The sequence below is a fragment of the Notechis scutatus genome, chromosome 16 (genome assembly GCF_049901735.1).
Source record: "Notechis scutatus isolate UNSWTSFEM ecotype Mainland chromosome 16, rNotScu1.2, whole genome shotgun sequence".
NCBI lineage: Eukaryota > Metazoa > Chordata > Lepidosauria > Squamata > Elapidae > Notechis > Notechis scutatus.
Genome location: NC_142024.1, coordinates 4,707,092 through 4,733,466, shown reverse-complemented (window position 1 = coordinate 4,733,466; position 26,375 = coordinate 4,707,092). Strand labels below are relative to the sequence as shown.

Sequence of the window (26,375 nt, the reverse complement as noted above, 5' to 3'; positions counted from 1 at the left end):
CATTAGCTCAGGAATTATGGGAGTTGAAGTCCACAAGTCTTAAACTTGCCAAGTTTGAAGACCCTTGGTCTAACTGGTGAGAAAGGTTTGGCCTCTGGTTCAAATCATCCAGTTTGAATTCAACCAACATCCGGGGAATTCGACCTGATGCCTGCCAGTAATTTTTGGCCACAAGTCTCATCATCCATCTAGCCGAAAAGATCCAAAAGCCTAGAATCACCGCTTGAAAAATCCACGATGCAAAGTATGCGGATTGAGATTGGAACAAACCTTGTTTATTTAGCATTGCCATGAGGACAACAAGCCTGGATGGTCGGTCCCCTGTTTATCTTTTCAGTGTATCAATGGTGCTTCTAAACTGCTTTTTTAAAAAATAATAATAATAATAATTCTCTGTTCTGGTTTGCATTAGTCATCCTTTCTCTTCTCCCTTCCTGTCATATGGCTGGTCTTTTTCTGGCTTCTGGTTTGGGTGTAAATATAGCACAGCCATCCAATCCCTGAAGCTGTCGCTAATTTTAGCTCCAAGTTCGGGCGTATAATGCTGCATTCTGGCATGAGGGGCAGTCTCGCCCACAAGGCCCAGCACCCTTCTTCAAAAACAGCCTTAAAAATCTGCTTTATTAGAGCCGACAGTCCATATTTTTCATCCACGTCTCCAAGGAAAATTGGTATTTATTTCTTTACTTCTTCGTTTGAATTGTGAAAGCCTCTGGAACGAGTGTTGCTGGAAGTGGATTTATTCTACCCTGCCCAGGCTCCCTTTGGGGGAGATCGGCAGCCATGTAAATTTGAGAAGTAAAAACAGAAGTAGTAGGAAATTAAAGCAAGCTTGCTGGGAAATAGAGCAGGCCCCATCCCAGCACACCCTTACTTAAAAACTTTCCATAGTAGTGCCTGTCCTGATGAAAGCTGTGTGCAGCGGCAGCCAAAAAAGCTAATGCAATCCTAAATTGCATTAACAGAGGGGTACAATCGAGATCAAGGGAGGTACTAATACCACTCTATAAAACCTTAGTAAGACCACGCCTAGAGGACTGCATCCAATTTGGTCATCACATTATAAAAAAAGATGTTGAGACTCTAGAAAAAGTGCAGAGAAGAGCAAGCAGGATGATGAGGGGACTGGAGGCTAAAACACACAGGGTGTTTCTCAACCTTGGATGGACTTCTACTCACAGAATCCCCCAGCCAGCCAGCATTAAAAGCTGGCTTGGTTTCAGATCACGACTTGACGTTAAATGGGGTCGCCCAAGATACAGAGATTTAGAGGGAGCACCCAAAAATGCCTTCCGCCCCCCAAGAGCCAAATGGACTTAGTTTTTCCTTGAAGACATTTCGCTTCTCACCCAAGAAGCTTCTTCAGTTCTGACTCAAGGGTGGAGAATGGAAGGATTTATATTCCATTCTCCACCCTTCTGTCAGAACCGAGGAAGCTTCTTGAATGAGAAGCGAAACGTCTTCAAGGGGGGAAAAAAAAGTCCAGTTGCCTCTTGAATTGGGAGGGTGTGGGGAACACGTTTTGGACAACCAGGACCTGCGAGACCAAGTATCTCCATAGATGTTGAGAACTGTCTCTATTTGGGCCTGGACATTTTAGGAGCAGGAGAGGTTTTTGAAGTGGGGCTAAGGGAGATCATCCAGACGGACGGAGGGTTGGCTTCTGTGCTGCCAAAGAACAGGCCCCCCTGCTGGCTAATTTACAAAGCAGCCCCTTTGTACTCAGGGTCTCCTTGTCCACAACTCCTTGTGTTAATGTTCTGGGTGGCTTTTGTCCCCTGCATGAGGGGCACATACAGTGCGTGTTTGATTGATGTTCCCCTGGCTTGACTCACTTGGGGGGGGCGCTTCCCTGTCAGCTGCTTCCTTGACGGGTCCTTTGTCTGCACAGCAGGCCCCCTATAATCCTCCGGGATTTGCTCCATTCCAGCATTTTAATTCCTTAGCCAGACACAATCGCCATTACTAATACCACTCTATAAGGCCTGAGTAAGGCCACACCTAGAGTCCTGCATCCAGTTTTGGTCACCACACTATAAAAAAAGAGGTTGAGACTCTAGAAAGAGTGCAGGGAAGAGCAACCAGGAGGATTAAGGGGACTAAAACATATGAAGGACGATTGCAGGAACAGGGCCTGACTAGTCTAGGGAAGAGAAGGACCAGGAGAGACAGGAGAGCAGCCTTCCAATATTTGAAGGGAGAGGGAGAGAAAGGAAGGAAGGAAGGAAGGAAGGAAGGAAGGAAGGAAGGAAGGAAGGAAGGAAGTGAAGGAAGAAGGAAGGAAGGAAGGAAGGGACAGAAAGAAAACAAAAGGGATAGAAAGAGGAGAGAGAGAAGGAAAAGGAAGGAAGGAGAGAAAGAAAGAGGAGAGCAAGAGAGAGCAAGAGAGAGTGACTGGAGGCTGAAACATTCGATGAACCGTTGCAGGAACAGGGCCTGGCTCGTCTAGGGAAGAAAAGGACCAGGGGAGACAGGAGAGCAGCCTTCCAATATTTGAGGGGCTGCCATAAAGAGGAGGAAGGGGTCAAGCTATTTTCCAAAGCACCCAAATGCCAGACAAGGAATTATGGATGGAAACTGAACAAGGAGAGATTTAACCTGGAAATAAGGAGGAATTTTCTGACAGTGAGAACAATCAACCCATGGAACAGAAGTTGCCCTCGGAAGTTGTGGGAGCTTCATCACTTGAGACTTTCAAGAAGAGATTAGACTCCCATCTGTCCGAAATGGTGTAGAGTCTCCTGTTTGGTCTGGTTGGGGTTGGACTAGATCAGGGGTCACCAGCCTTTTGGACCTCAGAGACCACCAAACTCATAATTTTAAATCCCGTGGACCAGAGAAAGAAAGAGGGGGAAGGGAGGAAGGAAAAGAAAGGGAAAGGAAGGGAAGGAAGGAAAAAAGGAAGGGAAGGGAAGACGGAAGAAAGGAAAGGAAAGGAAGGGAGGGAGAATATTTATAGCCCAGGTTTAACATGAGCTGACTTGGTGCTCTCTGAGCGTGCTTGTTTTCTTGCAAACATTTCATTACCCAACTAGGTAACATCATCAGGGCTAGTACTGACTAGGACCTCTCGCGCACTTATTATCTCTCCAGCCTTCTACCTCCTCCCTCCATTCATCCCTCCATCTCTCCCATTTGCTTCTTGCAACACACCCCACTCTTTTACTCCTTACCACCAGAAGACTAATTCAGTCTGCCCCAATCCAAGCACTGCCTGGTCATTTACCTCCAGCCCTTTGTCTCTCGCAAGCCATGGCTGAAAAAGCTACATCAGCTAACCCGTTTATGTCTTAGATCTATGAATATTCGCTCGCCAGAGGAGTCCCAACCTGGCAACTGGAGTTGAGATTTGCAGAGATGGTTAGATCATTCAGAGAGGGTGTGGGAAGAGCAAGAGAGACAGAAGAGAGAGACAGACAGACAGACAGACAGACAGAGTCACATACACACCCTCTTGTGGGCAATTGGAGGCAGTGTTCCTTCCAACTTGCCGGCTTCCAAGAAGTCAGTTAGGAACACAGACAGACACACAAACACACAAGGAGTTGAAATCCACCCACCGGACTTTAAAACTCCACATTACACCTGCTCTCTCGTTGGAATCCGATTTTCTGAACACCAGCCAGATTCATTACGCTGCGGGATCACTGCCGATTTCTCTCCTGGCGGGCGCTTTGATTGCTTAATTACCTCCGTATACATGGAAGATTTTTTTAAAAAATAGATTGTCTTCTTACGACTTTAGTATTGTGGGAAGAGCTTTGAGTAGGAGATCATAGAAGTGGGTATTTTTTTTCCCCCAATCCCAGTTATCACCTGCCCCTCCCTCCCTCCTTTCCCCTTCCCTCTTTTAATTATCTCATTTTAGCTATTTTTAATGCTTTTAATTCGTGTAAAGGATTCAACTTGAAGGAGTGGGGAACGCTCCTTTCTCTCGTGACGGGAATGCTAGCGGATCAAACCAGTGGATATGAGCCAAAGGTGCTTTTTCAAGAGGCCACTGGATTTTCTTTTCTTTTTTTTTCCTTTGAATCCTTCTGATCTTTACCATCTAGTCAGAGCCGAAGAAGCTTCTTGGATGAGAAGCGAAACATCTTCAAAGAAAAAACAACAACCAGTGGCCTTTTGACAAAAAAAAAAAAAAAAAAGCACCTTTGTGACAACCAGGACCTGGATGACGACAGGCTTTCAGTGGATATGGAAATGCAACTTTGACAAGGAAAGCCGACCCTGTCCTCCAGGTGTCAAAGCTCAATTTCATTGAGGGCCGCCTCAGGGTTGTGTTTGACCTCAGGGAGGCTGGGGTGCACATGGCCAGCTTGATGTCACTCATGCCTGGGGTGGCCTGAGTGGCCTGCCAGTGAAGTTGGGCTCCCGAGCTCCGTTTCCAGCTGCGACAGCCTCCTGCAATCCTCCACCAGCAAAACGGAACTTGGGAGGGCCTCGCACAGCCCTCCCGAGCTCCATTTTTGCTGGCAGAAATGGCATCGCAGGCCGGTCCTTTGCTGTTTCCAGGGAGGCCTCTCGGGCCAGATCCAACCCATGGGCCTTGAGTTTGACACCCCTGCTCCAAGGCATTAGGAATGGATTTTGCAAAATTTGCTTTCGTTTCTGTTTTCCTGTTCCCTCCAAGGGTTTTCCCTAACTTTCTCGGCTAACCTTGCGATCCCGCTCTCCTTCTCTTTCCCCCCCAGGGAGAGCTGATCACCTTCTATTACTATTGGAAGAAAACCCCAGAAGCTGCCAGCTCCCGGGCTCACCGCAGGCATCGGCGACAGGCTGTCTTTCGGAGAATTAAAACCCGGACAGCTTCCACTCCGGTTAACACCCCCTCCAGGCCTCCTTCCAGCGAATTCTGTAAGTAGGAAGCCGAGAACATTGGGGTGGAGGTGGGATCGATCCCTGTTTAGATGCATGGGGTCAAATAGAAAGTTGTGGTTTTCTCCACTGTGGGCTGGGCCCAGCTGTGACCCTGGAACTGTGCTCAGACCCTGTTCTGGCTTGTTGGCCACCGGCCCCTCCAGCAGCCGAATCAGAGGAGGAGGAGGAGGAAGTGTGGGAGTCAGGGTCAGCATCAAGTCCCCCATTCTGCAGACCCTGCACTCAAAAGGAGAAGGGCGATAGATATCCTGACTCAGTTTCTTTCTTTTTGTCCCCCCCTCCCTTTTTCTCCTCCCTCTCCCTCTCCTTCTCCCTCTCTTTCTCCATCTCCTCTCTCCCTCCCTTTTTCTCCCCTCTCCCTCTCCTTCTCCCTGTCTTTCTCCATCTCCTCTCTCCCTCCCTTTTTCTCTCCTCCTCCTCTCTCTCTCCCTCTCTGTCTCCTCTCTCTCCTCCTTTCCCTCTTTCTCCTCTCTCCTCCTTTCTCTCCCTCTCTCTCTCTCCCTCTCTGTCTCCTTTCTCTCTTCCTCTCTGTCTCCTCTCTCTCCCTCTCCTTCTCTCCCTTTTTCTCCTCTCTCTCTCTCCCTTCACTCTCTCTCTCCTTCTCCCTTTTCCTCTCCTCTCTCTTCTCCTCTCTCTTCTCTCTCTCTCTCTCTCTCTCCCTCACTTCCTTCTTAATTCCCCCTAGTGGATTTGAGTTCGGCCAGCGAAGATGATTTTGACAGCGAGGACAGCGAACAGGAGCTGAAGGGCTATGCATGTCGTCACTGCTTCACCACCAGTACGTATTTTTACCTGAGGGTGTGTGTGTGAGAGACCTGTGAGCCTCCCCTGGGTAGACCAGACAAAAAACAAATTCTGCTTTATTGTTACGGCTACATCAAGAGAATCTTGGCAGGGCGCGAAAGTACGAACCTCCCGCCCGTCTCTTTTACAGCCTGGGAAAGTTGGGAAGGTTCCCCTTGTGAGCCTCTTTTCTCCTCCACCCGTTGTGCAGCTGAGGGCGATGCCGACTCTTATCAGGCCATTTCTTCGCATCTCTTCCTCCCTCTCCACCCTTCCTGTTTCACCCATCACCGGCCAGGCTGAATGGGCAGCTGCCAAAATTCGTAGCCAATACAAGTCGGGCTCCTTGGAATCCCGGGCCCCATTCATAAGAGAGATTTAAACGGGGGCGGGTGCTTCAGATTTGCGCGGTCTCTTTCCTTCCGCAGAGCCCTACAAGGCAGGCCAGCACTCCTCTTTTCCTAATTTTAATTTCATTTTTTTTTTTATTCTTTAAACATCTCTTTTTGAGTGAACAATGCGATTCCAGGTTTTGACATACACACATAATCATAATGACATTTTCAGCTTTCTTACCCATATCATTATTCCCTTTTCCAAGTAACACGCACCCAACGGAATCAAAACTCTCCAAGGCAGGCGTATCCCTCAAAGTATAGATTTATTAGGCATGTCGTATTGGCACATCTGGGGAAACCCCAACCAGGGGTGGGATTCAAAAATCCCAGCGACCGGTTTGCTGCCCAGTTGCCGGGTGGGTGTGGCCTACCAGAACTTCCGTTTGGGCCGTTGTTTGCCTTCCCCAGGGCCTGGAGGCTTTCCTCGGGCCTCTCGGAGGGCAAAAACTGCCTCCCCTGGGTCTGAAGGCCCTCCGGAAGCCAGAAACAGGCCCGTTTCTGGACTTCCAGAACTTCCAGTTCGGCCATTGTCCGCCTTCCCCAGAGTCCCTAGGCTTCCCTCAGGCCTCTCGGAGGGCAAAAACTCGCCTCCCCCAGGGTCCGGAGGGCCTCCGGAAGCCAGAAACGGGCCCACAGGCCCTGCGCTTACCTGCAGAGTTCAACTCCCGGTTTGGCAAACCAGATGTAAATTTAACATCTGGTTCGCTTGAACCAGTCCGAACCGGTCGAATCCCACTCCTGAACCCGACTCTAAAGCCCCCCAGTTAAAAGTAGAATCTTCTTTCCCCTCCCCGTGTAATCCGTCACATGGTCCAATCAGGTCCCAGTCCAAAAGTCGTTTGGTCTCCGGTCCCACCTCCGTGCACCTGGTGGGGAAAGTCCTTGGTTCCCAGAAGAAAGAATTTTTATTACGGCAACAATCCCCATCATAGCTATCTCTTCCTCTCCTTTCCCCACAGCTCGACTCTCTTCTCGCTGTGGCAGCCCTGAAAGTGGCGGGGGGGAGAAAAATGGCTCCAGGGTTGACGCTCCCCTTAAATCTGTGGTTCGTTCTTCCGGGGTTGATGGCATCTTTTTCCCCCCCCCACCCCATTTTTTTTTAACAGCCTCCAAGGACTGGCACCACGGGGGCCGGGAAAACATCCTCCTCTGCACGGACTGTCGGATCCACTTCAAGAAGTACGGAGAACTCCCTCCCATCGAGAAGCCGGTCGACCCACCACCCTTTATGTTCAAGCCGGTCAAAGAGGAAGATGACGGTCTCAGTGGAAAGCATAGCATGAGGACGAGAAGGAGTCGTGGCTCGGTAAGCCCATTTTTGCGATAAAGTAAGAGGATAACACAGTAGAAAGGGACGTTGGAGGTCTTCTAGTCCAACCCCCTCCTCAAGCAGGAAACATATACCATGCCAGAAGAATGGCTGTCTAGTTTCTTCTTAAAAACCTCCGGTGATGAATCTCTCACAACTTCCGAAGGCAACTTCTGTTCCATGGGTTGGTTGTTCTCCCTGTCAGAAAGTTTCTCCTTATTTCCAGGTTGACTCTCTCCTTGTTCAGTTTCCATCCATTCTTCCTTGTCTGGCCTTTGGGTGACTTGGAAAATAGCTTGACCCCCTTTCTCCTCTCTGTGGCAGCCCCTCAAATATTGGAAGGCTGCTCTCCTGTCTCCCCTGGTCCTTCTCTTCACCAGACTAGTCAAGCTCAGTTCCTGCAACCGTTCTTCATATGTTTTAGTCTCCAGTCCCCTAATCATCCTTGGTTGCTCTTCTCTGTACTTTTTCTAGAGTCTCGACATCTTTTTTATAATGTGATGACCAAAACTGGACGCGGTACTCCAGGTGTGGCCTTACTAAGGCTTTACAGAGTGGTATTAGTACCTCCCTTGATCTTGATTGTATCCCTCTGTTGATGCAATTTAGGATTGCATTAGCTTTTGGGGCTGCTCTCCCAGAGACCCCACTAAGTTTGGATCCTGACTTGAATTGTCCTTGATGGAGTCCCCACAGTCGCTTGAGCAATCCAAGGTGGCTTTCAGGGAGAATTAAAGTCCATTTATTTGCCTCGCCAGCCAAGATGAAGCTTCCCAGAAGCAGCCTTTGATCTTGCCTTTCTCTCTTTTTAACCAGCAGATGTCTACACTTCGCAGCGGTCGTAAGAAGCAACCCACCAGCCCAGACGGGAGGGCCTCGCCCATCAACGAGGACATCCGATCCAGCGGCCGTAACTCGCCCAGCGCGGCCAGCACGTCCAGTAACGATAGCAAAGCGGATTCAGTCAAGAAATCCACCAAAGTACGTTGTGTGACGAGAGCTTTGGCCTTCCTTCCCATCAGGGGTCAGGTCAGGTTGAGGCAGAAGACAAAAGGTTTGCCGATGGAGCTGGCCCTTCCCTGTCCCTCTGAACCCTCCCGCAGCCTTCCACGGTTTTGCCGGCTTCCATTTAATCCCCTAGCTGGGATTCTGCGTCTTCTGGTGTCATCCTTTGGGTGTCAGGATGTGGCCGTATTTCAAACAGGACTCCGAGACAGATTCTCAAAGAACAGGTTTTTATTTTGGAGACCTCATCTTGGCATTAGCTGGTGGAAAGCCAACTCTGAGATTTCCCGCGCTTTCCACCTCATTCAAAACAAAAGTTTCACTTTCCCCAAAACAATCAATCACATTGTCCAGTTCGGGCACTGGCTGGTTGCCTGCCCACTCCTTCCTCCGCCTCAGGCCAGCCGGCAGTTAGGATGTCCTTGACCTAGTGTGGTTAACCCCTGGTGTGGTTAGGCCTGAGTGTGAAGCCTTTGGGAGGCAAGATTCCCTGGCAAGCACTAGCCCTGTCCCTTCCCTTTAAACCATGTTGCTTTTCCCCCCCCGTTCTGTGGCAGAAGGCTAAGGAAGAGGTTTCTTCTCCTCTCAAGAGCTCCAAGAGGCAGCGAGAAAAGGCAGCGTCTGACAGCGAGGAGCCCGACCGCATCAATGCCAAGAAAACCAAAACCCAGGTGAGTTCCCTGGAGAAGAAGCCGCTGGCACTAGACTGGGGGTGGAAGCCACCTTGAAACCAGGGTTAAATTTTCAGATCCAGCCCCATGGCGGTCTTCCCAAAGGGCACCAGGGTGGGTTGGATTGTCCTTCAGGCTGTTGCTCTCCAGGGGTGACACGGTCTGATGGAAGCAAAGATGGCCTGGGATGGCTCCCCTCTGCCTCCATGGCAGCCCTCTGAAGCAGGGGTCACCCACCTTTTGGACCTCAGGGACCACCAAACTCATAATATTAAATCCCACGGATCAGAGACCCTGGGAAAATCCCCAAAAAAGTCTGCAGGAAAATTCCCCACCCCGTTTTCCTACTGATCGTTCTTTATTTGGGATCGCAGGATACCATCCCAAGCTCTGTTCTCAGGGGGAGAGAGACTTTTGGCTTCATGCAAGGAAAGCAGCAGAAGCAGCAGCAGTCTTTCTTTCTCTCCCCCAAACTCTGTCAGAAATGAGTCTTGGCCAGCACAGCCTCTTGGAGCAGGAGGCCTTGCAGGGTCCCAAAGACTCATTTCTGGCAGAGTTTGGGGAGAGAAAGAAAGACTTTCACTGCTTTCTTTGCGTGCAGCCAAAAGCAGAAGAAGAGAGAAGCGGAAAGAAGCAGCCCGGTGGCCAGGCCAGGCAAGTGGGGCAAGTTCCCTCCTCCCCCCTCACTACCTTCTGTTGTTTGCAATGCAAGCGATGCAAGCCTTGTGTTCCCGCGCAGATTGGATTAATTGCTTTGGGGGTGACATTTCTCTGCGGATCACCGAAATTTTCTCACGGACCACCAGTGGTCCCCGGTCCATTGGTTGGCAACCCCTGCTCTGGAGGATCCAGTCTTCTGGCATGTCCTCCCCTCCTTCTCCCCCGCCGCAGGAGATCAGCCGTCCCAACTCGCCATCGGAGGGCGAAGGGGAGAGCTCCGACAGCCGCAGCGTGAACGACGAGGGCAGCAGCGACCCCAAAGACATCGACCAGGACAACCGCAGCACCTCGCCCAGCATCTCCAGCCCGCAGGACAATGAGAGCGACTCGGATTCCTCGGCCCAGCAGCAGCCGTCTCTCCAGGCCCCCAACGGGCCGGCTCAGCCTCCGGGGCCCCTCCCAGCGCAGCTGCCCTCCTTACCGGCCGGCTCCAGCCTCCTCCCCTCTTCCAACGTCGTCCCGCACGACGTCTCCCCTCCGGGAGCTCAGCCCCCAGCCAGCCTCTGGCCCCGGGCCTCTCTCATTCGCACATCCAGCAGGGCCCTTCGTTGCACCCGCCCAGGATGCCTTCCTCCCCACCCATCCCTGCAGCCGCTCGCTGGGGCTCCCGGCCAGCCCCGCCACACCCTCAGCCGCCCCTCCACGGCCCGATCCAGGCCCTCCCACACGGCCTGCAAGCGCAGCCCCTCCTGGCCCACCCGGCCCCTGCGCAGCCCTTTGTCCTGCCTCCCCAGGCCTTGCCGGCCTCCGCTTCGCAGTCTCAGGGTCCTCTGCCTCCCCAGCCGGTCACCCTGCCCTGCAGGTCTCCTCCGACCAAGTGCCCTCCTCATCCCCCCTGTCTTCCCAGTGCCCCGGGAGCAGCCCCTGCCCCCCGCCCCCATGGCCATGCCCCACATCAAGCCCCCGCCCACCACGCCCATCCCGCCTCCTCCCCGCGCTCCCTTCCCACAAGCACCTCTCGGGTCCTTCGCCGTTCTCCATGAACTCCAACCTGCCTCCGCCACCGGCCCTGAAGCCACTCAGCTCCCTCTCCACCCACCACCCTCCCTCCGCACCCCCTCCCCTGCAGTTGATGCCCCAGAGCCAGCCCCTGCAGCCGTCCCCGCCCAGCCACCGGTCCTCACCCAGAGCCACCCGGCTCCTCCCCAGCCTTCTTTCGCCCAGCACCCCTTCGTCCCTGGGGGCCGCCTCCCGCCACGCCGCCCTCCTGCCCGTCGACTTCCACGCCGCCCTCGGTGCCCAGCGTCCCGAGCCAGGGGCTGTGCCCAGCTCGGCCTGCGGCGGAAATGTCCCCGTGGTGGCCCCCTGCACCATCCCCTCCATCCAGATTAAGGAGGAGGCGCCCGACGAGGTCGAGGAGCCCGAGAGCCCACCTCCTCCCACCCGGAGCCCCTCGCCAGAACCCACCGTGGTGGACACGCCGAGCCACGCCAGCCAGTCAGCGAGGTGAGCGGGCCATCTGGTGATTATTGCACCCTCTTCTCCCCCAAATTCATCCCCACCTAGCCCACCTTTTTAGCTGGAAAATTGATGGTTTGGGCAGGCTTAGATAGCAATAGTCCTTAGACTTATATGCTGCTTCACGGTGTTTTCCAGCCCTCTCTAAGCGGTTTACAGAGTCAGCCTTTTGCCCCCAACAATCTGGGTCCTCATTTTACCCACCTCGGAAGGATGGAAGGCTGAATCAACCTTGAGCTAGTCGGTCAGGATCGAACTGCTGGCAGTGGGCAGAGTTAGCCTGCAATACTGCACTCTAACCACTGTGTCACCACGGCAGATGATAGATAGATAGATAGATAGATAGATAGATAGATAGATAGATAGATAGATAGATAGATAGATGATAGCTGTGCTTCACAGCTCTCTTTAAGTGGTTTACAGAGTCAGCATGTTGCCCCCAACAATCTGGGCTCTCATTTTTACCAACCTCGAAAGGACGGAAGGCTGAGTTCAACCTTGAGCCTGGTGAGATTTGAACTGCCCAATTGCAGGCATCCGGCAGTCAGCAGAAGCAGCCTGCAGTACTGCACTCTCACCACTGCGCCACCATGGCTCATTTGGAATGGGATGCGGATACAGCCCCTTGTGGAGTGTTCAGAAAACCATGGCTTAAATGTGGCTTAGTGCACCACAATATAAAATCTCAGGCACTTAACGATCAAGACTGAATAACCCGGAGAAAAACCGGTGAAGTAATACGCCCCCAATCGTTTTTCCAACTGGTGTCCCACTAGAGGGGGGAGGAAGGTTAACAGATCCCATCATCTCTACCCAGCATGATGGGAAGTTTAGTTCCAAACCTCTAGTAAGAAGTATAGTAGTCTTGTGTATATATTGATGTTTAGAACAAGGAAAGCAATAAAAATAAAGACACGTTAACAATATTGTCAGTTTCAAAATAAAAATACAGCTTGGGTCCTAAAAGGGTTTGAAGCTTCATTTCCAAATCAGGGGAGGGAAAGCCAATTTCCTTTACTTAAATTATTTCTGGGTTTTATGCGTTCCTGGCTGTGGTTTGTTTCAGATCTGTGACAATCTCTCTTAATGCTCAGGATCCTGCTGCTTTTTCCCGCACCCATCATTTTCGTTAACTCATCCTCCTCTCCCGCCCGTCCCGCAGGTTTTACAAGCACCTGGACCGCGGCTACAACTCCTGCGGGAGGACGGATCTGTACTTCATGCCCCTGGCCGGCTCCAAGCTGGCGAAGAAGCGAGAAGAGGCGATCGAGAAAGCCAAGCGGGAAGCGGAGCAGAAAGCGAGAGAAGAGAGGGAACGGGAAAAGGAGAAGGAGAAGGAGAGGGAACGAGAACGGGAGCGTGAGAGAGAGGCCGAGAGGGTAGCGGTAGGTTTTGTCTTGTCTGTGAAGGGGGTGTGGTAGATTTGAATCAGACCCCCAAAAAGGAAGGGAGACCCACAACTTCTGAAAGTTTCACTCATTAGTTGTTCTCACTGTCAGAAAATTCCAGATTGCTTCTCTCCTTGCTTAGTTTCCATCCATTGCTTCTTGTCTTGCCTTCTGGTGCTTTGGAAAATAGGTTGACCCCCCTCTTCTTTGTGGCAGCCCCTCAAATATTGGAATACTGCTATCATGTCACCGCGTACTCCATCTTTTCTCTAGACTAGACATACCCAATTCCTGCAACCATTCCCCATATCTTGTTGTCTCCATGCCTTTAATCATCTTAGTCAGTACCTCCCATGGAAGAATTGGGAGGGTAGGTCTTGTGGCCGGCCAGCGGAGCTGGTGGCAGACTCGGACAGTGAGGAGGTTGGGGAGGAACATGGGCCAGTCCTGGAGTCTGGGGAAGGCTCTGACGAGGGCTCTGCGTCAGAGGCAGAGATGAGGCAAGGGCCATCCGACAGTTATCAACTGCCTTTGGAGTCGGAGATCAGTGGGGAAGAAGAGCAGCTGGAGCCTGTTCCCAGTGTGCACAGGCACAGAGCTGCCAGGAGAAGGGAACAGTTAAGGAACAAGGGTCGACTCGGGAGTAGAAGCACAGGTGGATGGTGAATGGCCCCTCCCATGGGGAATAAAGAGCGAAAGGGGAGTGGTGTTTGCAGGAGAAAAATTAGTTCGTTTAATTAGGGTGAAGATCTGTTCATGACTCCTTGCCAAGTATTTTCTAGTACAGCGTTGCGCTTGGAAGCTATCGGCCTGGCAATTCTCCAAGCCTGATAAGGTCTGTGTTTGCAATTCAACCTTGAAAGACTTTGTGCCGGGACTTTGCTGGATGTGAATGAGAGGAATTCACGTTAGCCTCAATAAAAGGGGTTTTGTCCGTATGAGGAATCTGCTTTGTAGTTTTGTGAAGCCTAGATCAGAACAGCAGGAAACATCTGGGCTGGGGTTTTCTTTTGGACTTTGCCCTGAGTCTCTCTCTCTCTCTCTCGTTCCTCCTGCAGAAAGCGTCCAGTTCCTCCCACGACGGTCGTCTCGGAGAATCTCAGCTGAGCGGCCCGGCGCACATGAGGCCATCCTTCGAGCCGCCCCCCACCACCATCGCGGCCGTGCCCCCTTACATCGGCCCGGACACCCCAGCCCTACGGACGCTGAGCGAGTACGCGCGTCCCCACGTCATGTCCCCCACCAACCGGAACCACCCTTTCTTCGTTCCCCTCAACCCCGCTGACCCGCTTTTGGCCTACCACATGCCGGGCCTCTACAACGTGGACCCCACCCTCCGGGAGCGGGAGCTGCGGGAGCGGGAGCTGCGGGAACGGGAGATCCGGGAGCGGGAGCTGCGGGAGAGGATGAAGCCGGGCTTCGAGGTGAAGCCTCCCGAGCTGGACGCCCTCCACCCGGCCACCAACCCCATGGAGCACTTTGCCCGTCACGGAGCCCTCACCCTCCCCCCGACTGCAGGCCCTCACCCCTTCGCGTCCTTCCACCCTGGGCTTAACCCTCTGGAGAGGGAGAGACTCGCTTTAGCCGGCCCGCAGTTACGGCCCGAAATGAGCTACCCGGACAGACTGGCTGCCGAGAGGATCCACGCCGAGCGCATGGCGTCCCTCACCAACGATCCCTTGGCCCGGCTCCAGATGTTCAACGTGACGCCCCACCACCACCAACATTCCCACATCCATTCCCACCTGCATCTCCACCAACAGGACCCACTACATCAAGGTGAGGCTTCCAAGCACCGTTCCCTGGGCTGGGACTGTCCCAGGGCCAGGAGGTTTATTCTTGGGTGAGCAGAGAACTGCCACATCGGGATGAGTTGGGTTGTCACGTCTCTCCCAGCCTCTCTCCCCCTTTCTCTCTCTCTCTCCCAGCCACTCTCTCCCCCCTTCCCACTGGGTGTGTCATAAATCAGATTCTCTAATTGAGCACCTTCACAGACTGTGTGTCATCAATCACGTTCTCCAATTAGATATATTCCTGGGCAAAAGCTCTGGTATTTTCGTTACAATCTTTTCAAGAGAAGAGTTGGAATGTACTTTTGTTTTCAACTGCTCTTCCAGATTTCTTCCCCACCCCCCCGCCTTTTCTTTTTAAAGGCAACTATTAAAACAGGCATAGGAATGTTTGATGAGTTGACACAGTTTACAACGGCATTGGAGGTGGGGGAGGGCTTACGGCCGTTTTTCACACTTAACCATTGCACCATCCCAAGGGCCAGGTGATCAACTGGCTCATACTTAGGACGGCCGCAGCATCCCGGGGTCGCACGATCCCCTTTTGCGACCTTCGGACAAGCACAGACCATGGGGAAGCCAGATTCACTTAACAATAAAAGTTACTGACTTAGCAACTGCAAGGATTCACTTAACAACAAAAGTGGCAAGGGAGGTCGTAAAATGAGCAACTATGAGTTTTTTGGGGGGCTCAATTTTAGCCATTAATCAAGTACCGCCTATATTTAAGGGATTCAGATTTTGCTTCTCAGAAATCCATTCCGGGAGACGTTCTGCTAGCTGCAGCATCTTCTGTCAGGACTCCCAACAAATCCTGCCCCCATTCAAATCATAAGTCTCTAGCCACATCGCTCGGAGAAAAAAAAATTGATTTATTAGAAGTGGCCATATTGGCGTTGGCTGGATGCAGCCGATACTAAAATACATCATTCATTTCCCCCTTGACCCTGGTCTTCCCACCCCCTGGATGTATATTCTCCAATGGGACACATCCATAGCCAAGAGTCATCAATCATGCTCTCCAATAATAATCTTGCGTGCCAACAGCTTTGGCTGCCTAGCAAATATCTGAAGCATTTAAGGAATGCACTGCTTTCCCCTACTCCCTTTTTGCTGGCAACTAAAAAGACGAAAGGAGTATCTTTTTAGTTGACATCTTCCTTCCTATCTAAATCCGGCTTTAACGACTAGATTCCCCCAACATATAAACCCCAAAATGTCTCAGGCCCGTTAGGCCAAACCACAAAATTGGTGTCCCCCCCTTTTTTTTTTTTGCCAAGGATGCTCCCCAGATATCTCTGTGGCCTCCTCTTCCCTTGAGCTCCATGCAGAGTCTTCTTCATTTTACCCACTGAGGAAGTTAGCCCAAAGTTTGAGGGAGGGGGGCAGGCGAAGCAAAACACTTTCCCGGGAATGCTGGAGGTAGGGACAAAGGAATGGGGCAATAACAGACAGAGGTGCCCAGGAGTTCTGAGCAGGAGGGAGACATGATCCTTGCAAGTTTCCAAGGATGAGGTCTGATGCTTCTAATTTTTCCAGGGGGAATGGGGGAGTCCTGCTTCTGTCGGTCAGTTTGGGCTCTTAAGTTTTGCTTGGTGCTTTTGATACTTTTGGTCACCACGCTATAAAAAAGATGTTGAGGCTTTAGAAAAAGTGGAGAGGAGCAACCAGGATGCTGAGGGGAAGAAGAAAGAAAGGAAAGAAGGAAGGAAGGAAGGAAGGAAGGAAGGAAGGAAGGAAGGAAGGAAGGAAGAAGAAAGAAAAGAAAGAAAAAAAGAAAGAAAAATATTTGTAGCTCAGGGTTGAAAGGAGGGATCCGTGGTGCTCTCTGAGCTTGGTGGTTTTCTTGCAGATGTTTCATTACCAAACTAGGGAACATCATCAGTGCTAGTAAGGAGTAGGGCTTGCTCTCAGTTTATATTCTGGTGGCTTGCTTAGCAACTTAGAAATGTCAAGCTCCATTGCGGCCGTAAATTGGGGACTATGTGTAATAAGGATGATTTTGATCTGGGTTGGAAATTAAGAGTTTCTAAACAGCAGGTGGTAATTCCTCCTTCTCCACCCCCAACCCCTCTTTCTCCTGCCCCCCTCCCCCTCCCCCTTTTGCAGGCTCAGCCGGACCTGTTCACCCCCTCGTGGACCCTCTAGCCGCCGGACCACACTTGGCCCGCTTCCCTTACCCTCCCGGTACCATCCCCAACCCGTTGCTAGGACAGCCGTCTCACGAGCATGAAATGCTGCGGCATCCAGTCTTCGGTGAGTGGGGGACAGGGGTGCCAACTGCCGGGGTTCACACAACACACCCACCTGCCCCATCAGGCCAGCCACGTTAGCTCAGCTGCCTTTGGAGTCGGACAGCAGTGAGGCGGAGGAGCAGCTGGAGCCGGTTCCCAGCCTCCTCATGCGCAGAGCTGCCAAAAGAAAAGAAAAATTACGAACTAAGGGTCGACATGGGAGTAAAGCCACAGTTGGATGGTGAATGGCCCCTCCGATAGGGATTAAAAGAGGAGTCAAAGGGGAGTGAGGTTTGCAGGAGACAGTTAGTTCCATTCATTAGAGTGAAGATCTGTTCCTGACTTCTTACCAAGTAATTGCTGCTACAGCATGGTGTTTGGAAGGTATCGGCCTGGCAACACTCTAAGCCTCAATGGCCCCTCCCATAGGGATTAAAAGAGGAGCAAAAAGGGAGGGGGCTTTTGGCAGGAAACAATTCATTCGTTGCAGCAGATCTGGCTGTGCATCTCAGAGTCTCTGTGCCGAGTCCTTCCTTGTCAGCACTGCATTTGGAAATATTTGCTTGGCAGCTCTGCAAGCTAGATAAGGTCCATGCTCCTAATTACCCCCTTGAAAGACTGTTTGCCAGGCCTTTGGCTGAATGTGAATGCAAGGAATTCACCTTCGATTAATAAAAGGGGTTTTGCCGGGACAAAGAGTCTGCTTAATGCTTTTTGGGGAAGCCGAGGTCAGAACACAAATCTTCGCCCAACTGGAGCCATCCCCCCACAGTCACTCCCCTCCAGGTACAGAGCAACATGTCCTTGACTCTGAGAAAAAATGTTGTTGTGTCTAATCTTCTACCCAACTACGAAATTCCCCCTCCCAGATTCCCAGGCACCGAATGTGGCAGCTTCGAAGCTTCCAAGGCTGACGCTCTCCCTCTTTTTCCCAGGTGCCCCCTACCCACGTGACCTCCCCGGTGCCATCCCTCCTCCCATGTCGGCAGCCCATCAGTTACAAGCTATGCACGCCCAGTCGGCAGAACTTCAGCGACTCGCCATGGAGCAGCAGTGGCTTCACGGGCACCCCCACATCCACGGGGGCCATCTTCCCAGCCAAGAAGACTATTATAGGTAAAGGGGCGCCTGCGTGGGGCACACCCACCCCGCTCCCTGGCCGCTTCCAAAAAGAGGCCTTCCCCCCCACCCCCTTCTCCCCTCCGCTTTCTTTTCACTTCCTGCTTTTTTCTTCTTCTTTTTCCAGCCGCCTGAAGAAAGAGGGCGACAAGCAGTTGTAATACCTTATTTATTTGTGACGCTGACTACTCAAGTTCCTAGTCCTCGAGGGGGAGCAGTGGAATGTGTTTAATCTCAAGAACTGCTGACAAGCAAAAAGAAAAAAAAACCGAATTCTCTTCCGGAGAGGACATTTTTCTCTCTTTTTCACACGGAAAAAAAACAACAACACACAGCAGCCCCAAGCCCATAACGTTTCGCCCGAAAGCCCAGACCTCACGAGACGTGAATCGGTGCATATGTTCTATATAGTATTCATTTGTAGGAAACATTTCTCTAAGACCAGTTCAGGAGTCTCCTTGCATGACTAAACCTGTTAAAAGGCCTTTTTTTTTTTTGGTTCTTGGTTTTTGTTTTTTTTTGGGAATGGGAAGAGGAGAAACAAAACAGAACCGGAGAGAAATTAATCCAAATAATTTCCTCAGGCGATCTTGGGGACTATTGGTTTGGTATGTTTTGGCCGTTGGGTATTCTTTTGATTATTTTATTTTCATTTTGAGTAGGTGCTAGTTTCAGGTTCACAACCTCTAATGCCAGCCACTGGTGCATACACACACACATACACACACACACACACACAAACATATATATATATATACTTACAAAAACAAAAAAAACCTGAGAATTGCAAGTAGTGGCTTTACAACCTCTGAAAAAAAATCCAAGTGCTATAATAAGAATTTTAGAAAAGAAAAAAAAATCTACTTTTATTTTAATACATTGTAGGCAAACTTCATAATTTTAAAAGAGAGCTTTGCAAGCATGGCTTTTTAAGTCTGTAAATAACTTTTGGGGAGGGGTTAGCAGTTTTTAAAAAGATGATTATAATTTCATGAATTTTCCTGATTATTAATATTATTTTTTTTGCCTCTTCTTCTCCAGCCCCAACTCCTTCCTCATCATAAAATCACCTTTACTTCTTAACCCGGTGTTCACAAGAATATAAACTTGATTTTTTTAAACAAATAAGAGGAATATATATAAGCGGACCCTTTGATTCATGAAAAGGGAACAGCATAGTTAATTTCAGAACGGCTGGTGGGAGCTCAAGCATTAAAAAAAAGTTGCAGGGATAATAATATTTTTAAAAAGTGGGGGTTTTTTTTTGCACACACATTACGTGTGCAAGGTTCTTTATTTAAATACTTTCGTTCCGTAAAACGTTCTCCTTGTTCTTCCTACAGTAGCTGGTTGTGTTACAAAACAGTTGTTTGAGCTGGAAGTCACATCTCTCTTTCAGATTGTGGGTACATCACCTCGTCTCCAGGTGTGTCTTTACATATTACACTCCTTTTCCTGATTTTATTTTATTTTTTAAAATCCCAACAACGTAGGGACATTTGAAGTATTTTTTGCCTTTCTTAGTTTTGGGCCTGTGGATCGTTTCAGCCAGCCCATAAATTTAAATCTCAGTAATTTGAGAGAAGCTAAAAAAATGGAGCGGTAGGTTATGCAAAATGCAGTTTTTTCTGGGCTGGCTGTAAATATCATTTTAAGTCGTCCGTGGACACAGTTGTGCAAGCAAATTTCTCTCTACCCCTCTAGCCTCAGTTTATCCTCTGGGTTGTGTTGGGAAGAGGGGTAAAAATCAGAATTTTGGCAACACTCAGGAACGGTTTGGCTTTTTCGCAAGAACATTCACGCTGGCGTCCCAACTAAGTTGGGATCACGCTGAAATCTTCACCCTTTCCACGTCAGACAAACTATTAAATTGGGAGGCGATAACGAAATATGTTTCACCTGTTCCCTTTTCGTTGCTCCTATCAGAGGCCTTTGCTGTGCCGTGTATCTCCCCTCCCTCTTATTTTTTTGGGGGGAAGCCAAGAGTTCTGGTGCAAAGGCCATTTTAAAAATAAAGCCACCTGTTTTCTCTCCATCCTTCAACATCCCCCTCCTGAGCAGTTTGCAGCCTCCTTTTCACTCTAAAGGTTAAAATAAAAAAATTCCCAGCAACAACCTGCATCTCGGTTTCACAGGATAGATTTAGCTTGGCTCGGGGATCATACCCAGCCCGGAATTAAACCTCAATCCACATTGGAGATCTGATGGTCCTGCCTGTCTTAATGCAAAGATGGAAAAACAGTTGAATTCATCCTTCAGGGGAAGAGAATGGGATTGAGAAGCAGGAAAAGCATTTATTTTTATTTTTATTTTTTTGCAAGACAGATGCAAACAAAAAAACCAACAATGTATTTTTTTCCCCCACCGACGAGCAAGACAAACTAAAAAGAAGTGGAGGAATCTTGAAAAGTTCAGCCGCTTTTCTGGAGTGGAAAACACTAAAGGAAAAAAAAAAAAGCAGAATAGCTCCCCATAATTGTGAAGATTTTTCTTCCGTTGCAAGAGAAAAGTAAAATCTATCAACAGGTAAACCTCAAGTCTTCAGGGATCTACCCGAGTGTAAGATCCCTGTTTGGGGAAACTCGGACAACAGAAGTTGCATTCTCAAGTCAAAGATCAGCCTGTTGAACTCCCACCAATCTCCCTTCTTTTTCCTCCTTAATTTTCCAGTTAATATTTTGAATCATTCCAGGGTGGGGAAATCTTTTAACTCACAGTGTTATGTCTTCCCAATCTCCTTCCTCCTGTTGCAATTGCCTGATATTTTCTTTGTGGTTTTTAACACTTCTCAGTTTTTGGTTTTTGTTTTGTTTCAACAACACATTTCTTTTTTTCTCTTGTTCTGGTTGCCCACTCTCCTACTTTGGGGCGGGTAATTATTTTTGTTGGTTTGTTTTATTTCACCAACCCTGTCTCTTGTTCAGTGTTGTCCTTATTCAAGCTCTCCCTTCTGACAACTACGTTTATATATATCTTGAGGCTTAGTGTATATATGAGTAGTTCGCCATGGGATAACACAGTGTAAAGCAGGATATAGAAAAACCCAGGAGTTGTGAATTCTGTGTTCTCTCCATTTGAGTATTTTGTAATTTTTTTGAAATATTTGTGGACATAAATAAAAACCGAGCTACACTACCTGCCCTTTTTGCCTTTTCTTTGTACGTGTGTATGTGGGGAGAGGGGGGGAGTTGAGGGTGTGTAAAACCTGGAGATCACACACGAAGGAGGCCGTTTGCACTTCCGACACCCATTTTGTCCACAGTTAAGAAGCAAACCAGCAGCCAAGGTAAAAGGGTTTTTAGAAGGGATGATGGATGGTTTTGAGCTGGCAAATATTCTGAAAATAATAATCTCCAGGATGCTTAAGAGTCCTGTTTGGAGAGAAATGGGGAGTTTAGATGTGTTTAGAAATGGGGGGTTGGAAATCAACACTTTTTTCCCCTTCTTTTTCCCCTTCTTTTCTATACTTCCCCCTTCCCCTCCCTTATTTTTCCTATTTGCTTTTGTATTTAAAATTATAAACTAATAACAACTGGAAACAATGAAGAAACGGGGGTATTTGAGGCTGCCCCTTGGTTGAAATGTCAAAACACTTGTGATGTATAAAAATCTCCCTCCCCAGATCTACTCTAGAGCTTGCAATCTGCACTATTTTTATTTCAATGCAATTTATTTAGATATTATATTTTAAAACTGCCCATTTCCCTGGGAGTGCAGAGTGAATAAGTTTTTGAGGGCCAGTGCAAGCTCGCCCTGTTCCCAAATGGCAGCTTAAAATAATGATATTTTTCTTAATTTATCAGACCCAAACACCCTAAGTCTGCATGCCCCTGATTGAAACTGCCTGTATCCTAAGACACTACTTTAATTTTACTTGTTTGTTTGTTTCTTAGATTTATTGGCTGCCCGTCTTAACCACAGGGTAACTCTTAATCCTTGTTAGGTCCTGGTTTCAGATTTGAATCCTTAATATATTTTTTTCGCCCGTAGGTTACCTATATAAGAGTTTACAACCAGTTAACAAAAATAGGGGTTCTTGCCTAAGCAGGGGGGTTGGACTAGAGGACCTCCCAAGGTCTCTTCCAACCCCCTTACTGTATTTTAAAATGCCAGAGGTGCAATCTAAACATCTGACTGGACAATTGACCATCATATCAGTTGTCCAGGCCTTCCCCCCTGTCTTTAGCCTTTCTGAGAGCTTTGGACTATACCACCCCCGCCACCCATAATCCCCAGCTACCCAGGAACCCAAAGGCCACTCCAGGCCAAGCTCCTCCCTCCATCCCAAGCAGCTGCGGAATTCTGGGAGTTGAAGTCCACATGCCTTAAAAGTGGCCATTTTGAAAAACGCTCCTTGAGCTGCCCTTTTTTTTTAACCATTAGAACACTAGAGGGCGCACTTGCTCCATTGGCCCCGCCCCTTCTCCAGGGTCCTCCCCCCCTCCCCTCAGGTGCAAGGCACAGGTGAGGCCCGTTCCTTTGATGAAGGCCAGGCCACCAAACGCCTCAGGCGCCAGCCAAAGGCCCTGTTTGGGGCCCGCTTTGGCTCCTGCTGAGCCCGGTCGGCCCTCAAACTCTTGGGGGTACGTGAGGCGCCTCACGGGGGGTGATTCCGGGCCCTCATTGGGGCCTCCTCCCTCAAAAGGGGCTTTGGGGAAGTGGGGGGCTGCCTTTACCTCACAACCCCGCAAGGCAAAGCCCGGCATGAGCTCGCAGAAGAGGGCTGGGCCACAGAGAGGAGGCCCCAGGCCTGGCAGTAGTAAGGACAATGAGGACTAGTAACACCCAGGCACAGGCCATTAACCTGGTTTAGGGCTTATTAAGAGCGGGCAGCTTGTTCAGTCGCCATTATGGGTTGAAAGGACAGACGGGGAGGGGATGAGGGACTTGTCTGCCTCTGTATGTGTGTGTGTGTGTGTGTGTGAGGGAGGGAGAGAGAGAGTTAATTTTATGTATTTATTTTGTGCCTTGTTTTTACAAATAATTCAAGATGGCAAACATATCCAAACAGACACCTCCCTCATAGTTTCCCAACAACAACAACCCTGTGAGGTGGGCTAGGCTGAAAGAGAGAGAGAGAGAAGCGGGAGTGGGGAGAACTGGCCCAAAGTCACCCAGTCAGCTTTCCTGGCTAAGGCGGGATTTGAACTCGCCATCTCCTGGCTTTCTAGTCTGGTGCCTTAATTAACAAACTAGACCAAACCGGCTCTCTGGCCCTGGGGCTTATTATGCCTGCTTTATTATTTCGTTTTATTAAACTGGGCTGGTTGTTTATTATGCCTTGGAGTTGGTCTTGGAGGCCTTCCTTGCAGTTCTGGGTTTGTTTATGCCCAGCAAAACTGTCACTCGGGACCAATCTCACTTCAGCCATCTGCAGCCGCCCTTTCCAGTATCAAGCATCTGGAAGGCTACCACCCCCTCCCCTGAATTGTGTCTGTGTGTGCCTGATCCTTGTGAGTGCATACACACACACACACACACACACACACACACACACACACACACACACACATCCTTTCAGATATAGGATGGGTGGGAAATGGGAGAGAGGGGGGTAGGTAGTTAGGTAGATTGGGAGGGAGATAGGGAGGGAGGGATAGATGATAGAGGGTGGAGAAAGATGGACGATGGATGGATGGATACTGAGAGAGGAGAGGATGGAGATGGATGATTGATATATGATAAGAGGGAGAGGATGGAGAAAGATGGATGGTAGAGCTAGAGAGAGAGAATAGATAGATAAATAAATATGCAGCCAATAAATGTAATAGGTAGGTAGGTAGGTAGATACGGTACAGATACAGGGAAAGGATGGAGAGGAATGATTGAGGACGGAGAGGATGGAGAAAGATGGATGATAGGTAGGTAGGTAGATAGATAGATAGATAGATAGATAGATAGATAGATAGATAGATAGATAGAAGAGTAGATAGTTACGCAGCCAATAAATTAGAGGGGGGAAGGATGGGGAGAGATGGATGATTGATAGAGGGAGAGGATGGAGAAAGATGGATGATAGAGATAGATAGATAGATAGATAGATAGATAGATAGATAGATAGATAGATAGATAGGATGGGGAGAGATGGATGATTGATAGATGATAGAGATGGAGAAAGAATAGATAGATAGATAGATAGATAGATAGATAGATAGATAGATAGATAGATAGATAGATAGATAGAGGATGGGGAGAGATGGATGATTGATAGATGATAGAGATGGAGAAAGAATAGATAGATAGATAGATAGATAGATAGATAGATAGATAGATAGATAGATAGATAGATAGATAGATAGATAGATAGATAGATAGAGGATGGGGAGAGATGGATGATTGATAGATGATAGAGATGGAGAAAGAATAGATAGATAGATAGATAGATAGATAGATAGATAGATAGATAGATAGATAGATAGATAGATAGATAGATAGATTAGATTGAGCAGGGAAGGAAGGACCCTTCTTAATCAATATATAAAATATGATTTTGCCTTGCCCAAACTGGCTAATTCTTACCCCCAAGTCACAGAAGGAAGCAGTTTTAGCTAAGGTACATTTAAAACAGGTTTGGGTTTTCCTGATATTTTTCCTCCCCGTCCCCCTGCCCCAGTCATTTCAAACAACCTGGGGTTAATGGTCTGGAGTTCTCTGACACCCTTATGCAGCTTCTTGTGTATGTGATGAAGATCTGAGGAGGGGTTTTTCCTTTGTACAGCAAATTACACCCTGCACACACCTCCAACGAAGCAGGGAAAGCAACAGGCTCGGCTGCCCGCCCACCCACCAACCCATTGGATGGCACTTCCCAACTCTTGGTTGATTTTCACTAGCCTTACTCCCACCTTAACCATTCTTATTTTCTGAAGTCTCACTTTTCATCCAAAACTGCAAGCCGATCATTGGAAATATTCGCACCCTGACAACGCCATGTGAAAACAGCAAGGATAGTGCCCTCTCTTAGCACACACCCAAGACAACGTTGCGTAGTGTGCGTTCCAACAACCATTGTGGCACCTATTGTTCACCGCCAGCCCTCTTCAGGATGTCTTCGTTTAATTGTAGGGCTGGCAATTTATTTGGATGATAAAACTTGGGCTTCCTAAATGTGTAGCATGACCAGTAATTTCTCTGCAATTTCTCTCTTTTCCTTTTGTGTATATTCCAGGCTGCCTAATGCCTTTCCCACGGCTGAGAATCGTCTGAATTGAAATGCTGGGTTTTTTTCCTCCTCCATCTGACACTTGTTTTCCACACACACACCCAGAAGAAAATAGAAGGTAATCCATTTTTATTCATCTGATTTGTTCCCAGACAGCTAAAAATCCACCCAACGTATTTATGTATGTCACGGTTTCACTCCCAAGCTCTCCTTAAATGCAAATAGGAGTCTTAGCACAGTTTTTAAACTCTGTCACTTTAAGATATGTGGACTTCAACTCCCAGAATTCCGCAGCTGAGGAATTCTGGGAGTTGAAGTTCACATATCTTAAAGTGGCCAGTTTGAAAAACACTCCTTGAGCTGCTTTTTTTACATTAGAACATTAGAGGGCGAACTTGCTCCATTTCTTTTTTTTGTTTGTTTGCTTGCTTGTATGCTGGCTGGTTTTTGCAATGCTTCAGAATTTGCTCCTGGAAGCCAGCATCAAACTCTCCTGAAGCCATTCATGAGTCACCTGGGGCTTTAAGGAGTCTGCCTCTCTTGCTCCCAGGGTAAACATGGGGTGAGGAATTCTCAAATTTTCTAGCCTGAGCTGAAGGAGGAAGCCAGGGCCAGCATTAGCACAAGCACACCTAGCTAGTTGAAAGACAAGCTGGTTAGTTGAAAGACAAGCTGGTTAGTTGAAAGACAAGCTTTATCCAGGCCAATCTGAGTTCTTTTCAACTTCGGGTAAGTTTGATGGCTTTATATATTGCAAGGATTCCAGCTTGGTGGTGGGTTAGAAGATAAATGTAACTGCATTTCCACAAAATCCAAATTATTGTGCAAAACTGCTAGCAACTGACTTCCCTCCTCTTTGTGGCAGCCCCTCAAATACTGGAGTACTGCTGTCATGTCCCCCCTAATCCTTCTCTTCACTAGACTAGCCATACCCAAATCCTGCAACAGTTCCTCATACGTCTTAGTCTCCAGGCCTTTAATCCTCTTAGTTGCTCTTCTTTGCACTTTTCCCAAAATCTCAACATCTTCTTTTTTTTGTAATGGGATCAGAACTGGATTGTAATGGGATCAAAAGCAGTATTCCAGTTGCGGCCTGGAATAATAATAACCTTTGTTGTCATTGTACGTATATACAACGATACATTGATTTAAACTCTATAGTGGTGCTATCCATAACAAAAATACAATGCCACATGAATAAAGTTATGGCCTGGAATACTATGACATTAGGAAATAATGAGAAATAATATATTTCGCCCTCTAAAGCAAGGATCTTCAAACTTGGCAAGTTTAAGACTTGTGGACTTCCAACTCCCAGAATTTCTGAGCTAACATGGCTGGAGGAGGAATTCTAGGAATTGAAGTCCACAAGTCTTAAACTTGCCAGGTTTGAAGACCCCTGCCCTAAAGAGATTCTTCAGGCTGATCTAAAACTGTTTTAAATAGATGGGTGCTTT

General features: G+C 48.8%; 1 protein-coding gene across 1 annotated transcript in view; it reads left to right on the top strand.

Annotated features, from left to right (window-relative positions):
- The window catches only part of RERE (arginine-glutamic acid dipeptide repeats), a 205,705-nt gene extending 184,814 nt beyond the window's left edge, over window positions 1-20,891 (top strand). The window contains 17 exon segments of the mRNA XM_087944422.1: window positions 4,695-4,857; window positions 5,567-5,659; window positions 7,169-7,368; window positions 8,188-8,352; window positions 8,934-9,047; window positions 9,939-10,260; window positions 10,263-10,614; window positions 10,616-10,694; window positions 10,696-10,870; window positions 10,873-10,947; window positions 10,950-11,027; window positions 11,030-11,213; window positions 12,388-12,610; window positions 13,672-14,392; window positions 16,513-16,659; window positions 17,573-17,753; window positions 17,884-20,891. Of these exon segments, the coding sequence (XP_087800548.1) occupies window positions 4,695-4,857; window positions 5,567-5,659; window positions 7,169-7,368; window positions 8,188-8,352; window positions 8,934-9,047; window positions 9,939-10,260; window positions 10,263-10,614; window positions 10,616-10,694; window positions 10,696-10,870; window positions 10,873-10,947; window positions 10,950-11,027; window positions 11,030-11,213; window positions 12,388-12,610; window positions 13,672-14,392; window positions 16,513-16,659; window positions 17,573-17,753; window positions 17,884-17,917 (3,306 nt within the window). The 3' untranslated portion in view covers window positions 17,918-20,891.
- The last annotated feature ends 5,484 nt before the right edge of the window (window positions 20,892-26,375 follow it).